This window comes from Limulus polyphemus, unplaced genomic scaffold (assembly GCF_000517525.1).
Source record: "Limulus polyphemus unplaced genomic scaffold, Limulus_polyphemus-2.1.2 Scaffold554, whole genome shotgun sequence".
In the NCBI taxonomy this organism is placed as follows: domain Eukaryota; kingdom Metazoa; phylum Arthropoda; class Merostomata; order Xiphosura; family Limulidae; genus Limulus; species Limulus polyphemus.
The window spans coordinates 428256-432804 of record NW_013666164.1 but is presented as its reverse complement, the minus strand read 5'-3'; the positions used below and the strand labels follow the sequence as shown (position 1 = coordinate 432804).

Below are 4549 nucleotides of genomic sequence, written 5' to 3'. Positions count from 1 at the left end.
AGAAATGAGTTATGCAAGATATTTAGAAAACAAATAAGAGTTTAAAGTTGTTGGTATTTATATATAAAAACCAATGATTGAAATTAAAACAGTATATTTATCAGCTAAGTTTTAAATTTATTCAAAACAATCTGAATAAAAGAAAGTTGAATTTTAATATTCAAAGATATGACCATTAAAATAAGTCCTTTTAAAAAAAAAGGTTAAATTATAGTAAACGCTGTCATCAAAATTTCCATACTAGTTAAGGTATTGTAGGTGTTAATACTTAATTTTAGTGCATAAAACTGTTCTTGAAATTTTGACCACAGTTTTTTGTGTATGTTTAAGGAAAGTAGGCTAATTCCTTTTATAAAGGAAACCTTATCACACATTCAGTGAGAATAGCTTTACTCCTAAAAACTAATTACTAAATTATTAATAGTTAAAACTAGTAGTAAGCTGTACAAGTACATATTTGTGTAGATCAGACTAGAGAGAAATGATGTTTGTGAGACAGCAGTACATTTGTAATTAAAATGTCCTAATGTTTTATTAGAACAGTGTTCATTATATGGTGTAGAACACCTGAGCTTATTGAGCACAATGTTTAATAGATAATAAGGATATTATAAAACTTGTGGATTGATCACCTTCTTTGTTCTATGCCATTGCTGATTAGGCTTTTCGCTCGGTACCAAAGATCATCAAGCTGATTGGGGTCTTTTGGTGGTGGAGCATGAAATATTTACATTTAGTAATATATTGTGAAGGTCCCGGTGTTTATAGTTTACACATTTTTCATGCACTTTGTTAGTAATTACTGTTTACAGAGGAAGAGAAAGTGGTTGCTTTGAAATCATTAGTCATTTTTATTGAAATATAGTTTCTTTATTGATGCTTATTATAACTCATGATTATACAATTTGTTTTGATCAACACTTGCATTATAATAATTCAAGAAGATTGGGAAGGAGAAATAAGTGACTGTGAAACTTGGATAATTAACATCTAGCATATAACATATATCTATGCATTATTTAACTGTCATTCTTATGAAAAAAATGTGTGTATGAAAAACCTGTAATTCGTGTAGTAAAAATACCTTTGAAAGAAACTAATTTCTTTAACTTTCACAGTTTGAATGGGAGATTGCGTTCTCCTCTGTTCCTTTTCTTCCACAACTGACAAATGCTTCCATAATTATTATTAACATTGAGATATTTATAATGGCAAAGCAAATTATTCAGAAACTGTATTTTTTCTGCTACTAGTGGCAACCAAGTAGCCAGTGTGGTTGCTGACCAATGATTAATCATTTTATTCAGAGAGTAAAAAGGATGTTCTGACAGTCCAGTGTTAGTTCGGTTCAGAAATTTTTTGAATACCAAAATTTGATAATATTGTTGTTTTATTAACCTTTGGGTTGAGAGAATATTTTCGATAGGGCTTCTTATAAACCTTGTTATGATTCAGAGCATTTGGCTGTTATTGTGATAAGCTTTGATTTGACCTCTTTTATCTTTGGTTCTTGAATGAGAATCTGCTATTTTTATTTTAATAAATAGTATGAGATATTATTTTGTGAATAAGATGTTTTGTAGAAATACTGTTATGTATGGTACTAGTAAGAAATTTAGTAGTATTCTTTTGTTTGTTTTTTTGATTGCTGGCTGTAGGTGTGTAGTATGCTATTATGAATATTTAACAGATAAGAGTATGAATTTTGCCTGTTTTTCAAAAATATATATTCATGTTTTTGTTTTTAATCTTTATTAGACTGCTGGCAGAACTGTACGTTAGTTAACTCATATTACAAGTAGAAGCAAGAGATACTGTTCTGTTTAATAAAAAAGTAGCATATTGTGATCAGAATGTTTCACAGTTTAAAAGTTTAATTTTCTTCTAAGTATTATGGGTGTTCTCACATAAATATGATGAAATATGTTTCAATTCACTGTATAAACTATCAAAATATACTGATTCTGAAGTGATGGAAATGTTTAAGGAAGAATTTAATTTGAAAAATTATTTTTTAAGTTCTTTTTCTGGATATTTGATTAAAAATAAAACAGGTTAATAAAGTTTTTTTTGTTGTTGCAGTTTTTGAATGTCCCAATGTTCAGAAATGTCACTTTGAAGTGTCTGACAGAGATTGGTAAGTGAAGCAGTTGAAATATTTTGTAGATTTTAATAACAAGTGATGTTTCATAGTTGAATAAGTTGTTGGTGTAAATTGTTTGTAGCCAGGGCATTTCATTAACTCTTCCGACATGGGTTCGGTCAATTTGACCGAGTCATGTGACCTTCTGTACTTGTTTAAAGTTGACATAAATTTAATACTTATAACTCTATATATTGGGTATATTTTCACGAAATTTGGTAGTCTTTCAGTCAATATTACAAGTCTTTCACATACAAAAAGTCGTATTTCTTAGTGAAGTACTTTTAATGAAATAAAATAAAGTTTTGTCCATGAATTTATTGAGTATTTGTTTTGAATAGTCCTTGTGCAAAGTAATTTTCATGTAAAAATTAAAAATATTTTTTGTCATCTCAAAAATCTTAAGTTTCCTTTGTGTAATCCCTAAAACCTCCTAAATGCATTTCAGATGTGTTTTTTTCTCACTAAATCCTTATATTTTATATGTTATTTTCTCTACCCTAATCTCAAAATGGGATTGGCCAATTCGACCGAACCTAGTAACCAAAAAAAATCGAAATTAACCAAAATTAACCTTCTTTTCTTTCTAGTATGACTTCAAATTGTAACCTGAAACTGCATTCGTTTATCCTAAGTAGCTCTAAGTTTGCAACAATATACATCTATTTATGATTAAATTTTATTGTTTTATTGCCCTTTGAACTGTGTCTAACTGCTATCCGTGCCATTATAAGTTGTAAATCACTCGGGGGAACATGCAGCTCACGTTACGCTATCAAATTACATTACCCAGGAGCTGTTCTGTGCATGCTTCATGAACAATTTTAAATATATATTTATTATTACTTATTTTACCTATTCTAGTCTTAAATAACTTTAAAAGATCTGTACTTTTAATTTTAGTTACCTTTTGTAATAATAAATGAAGAATAAATATGAAAAACAATAAATAAAGTACTTACCCAGTCTTCTTGTTTCTTGCCCTCAATTGTCAAGGAAAGTTAAGCCTGATTTTTTTAGCAATTATAGTAAAGCACTTAACAATTTTCATTTAATTAAATAATACACCAAAGAATATAGACTAATAACATGCAAAAAGTAGACAAATTACTTACTTCTAAAACTTTTCCTGGCTTTTTTAACTGCGGCAAGAGCCGTTACAAATTCATCCAAGCTAGTCGTTAACTTTCCCATGAGAATGATGTTGCTTCTCAGAGTGAAATTGACCGTTATCTGTTCAAAACACAATGTTATACAATATGCCATTTGATAGATGAAAACCTTGACTTTCTATTGGTTATAGGTAATATATAATGAAATGTAAGAGAGAACTATCAACCAATTGTGAAAGAGAGAATATGACAGGTGGGTGTGGCAGGAGGGGGTCTGATTTTCTCTTTGATAGCTCTGTAACCAAACAATATTGAAGGCTATAAAAATTATGGTCTGTGTGAGCAATAATGAGTTTATAGAGAACATTTTATGTTTAATTTTGTACATTTTATGAGGGGTGATGGATAAAATAGGGATGATGACAAGCTAAGACAAAAGGTGTTGTGTGTTACACTAGTGGAATTTCAGGATTTTTTTTATATATTTCCTTTTAGAATTAAGAACTTAAACCTTGTATACAATTAAAATATGGATTATTAGCTAAGATTTTATGCTATTCTAATTGGTATAACATAAACAAAAAGTAGTTGAATAAAATTTTGAATGTAAGACACTAAAACCTTGTGTACTGTGCAGTAAAGGGTACCTGGGCTGATGAAAATATGTGAAATTTCATTTTCAAAGTTTGAGTACTTTGACTGCCTAATTGCTGTAGGTAATGTGTGCCCTGGTTTTTTGGGGAATTTAGTCAGAATTATAAACCTTATTAATGTTGGGCTTAGGAATTATATTGGACTTACTGGTGAAATAGTACAGTCTTGTTAAATTTGATTTGGGGGGGGGGAGGAGAGAGTTTTGTGGTACTTGGCAGATTTTAAAAAAAACAAACAGCAGATGTACACAAAATACCATTTTGTGTTAAATTCCTTTGGTCAAAACGGTATGTGTGTATACGTATATTTATATTCAGAAATAATATTTCCTTAGGTTAATAAAGACTTAAGTTTTATGCTAAAAGATTAAATATTTTTTTTAAATATGTGTGAAATTAAAAAAAAAGAAAGTTTAATGGATTTAATTATATTTATATTTTTAAATTCTGAACCATTTCTGAACTGACGCTAAACCTTCTTTCAAAATGACTAAGGCATTCTACTATAGTAGTCCAAAACTAACCCTGCCATAGTGTTAGTGCTGTTGTGCTACTGTGTTGCTGTGCTTTAGTGGTGCATGTATACACTGAATGATCACAAGTAAATAGACACCTAATATTTTGTTATTTAACTGATTTAT

The 4549-nt window shown here is 29.2% G+C and overlaps 1 protein-coding gene across 1 annotated transcript in view; it reads left to right on the top strand.

The window, feature by feature from the left end:
• The window catches only part of LOC106459074 (exportin-1-like), a 76947-nt gene that overhangs the window by 23241 nt on the left and 49157 nt on the right, over positions 1 to 4549 (top strand). The window contains exon 9 of the mRNA XM_013918651.2: positions 2083 to 2137. Coding sequence (XP_013774105.1) covers positions 2083 to 2137 — 55 coding nt within the window. The remainder of the gene's footprint in view (positions 1 to 2082; positions 2138 to 4549) is intronic.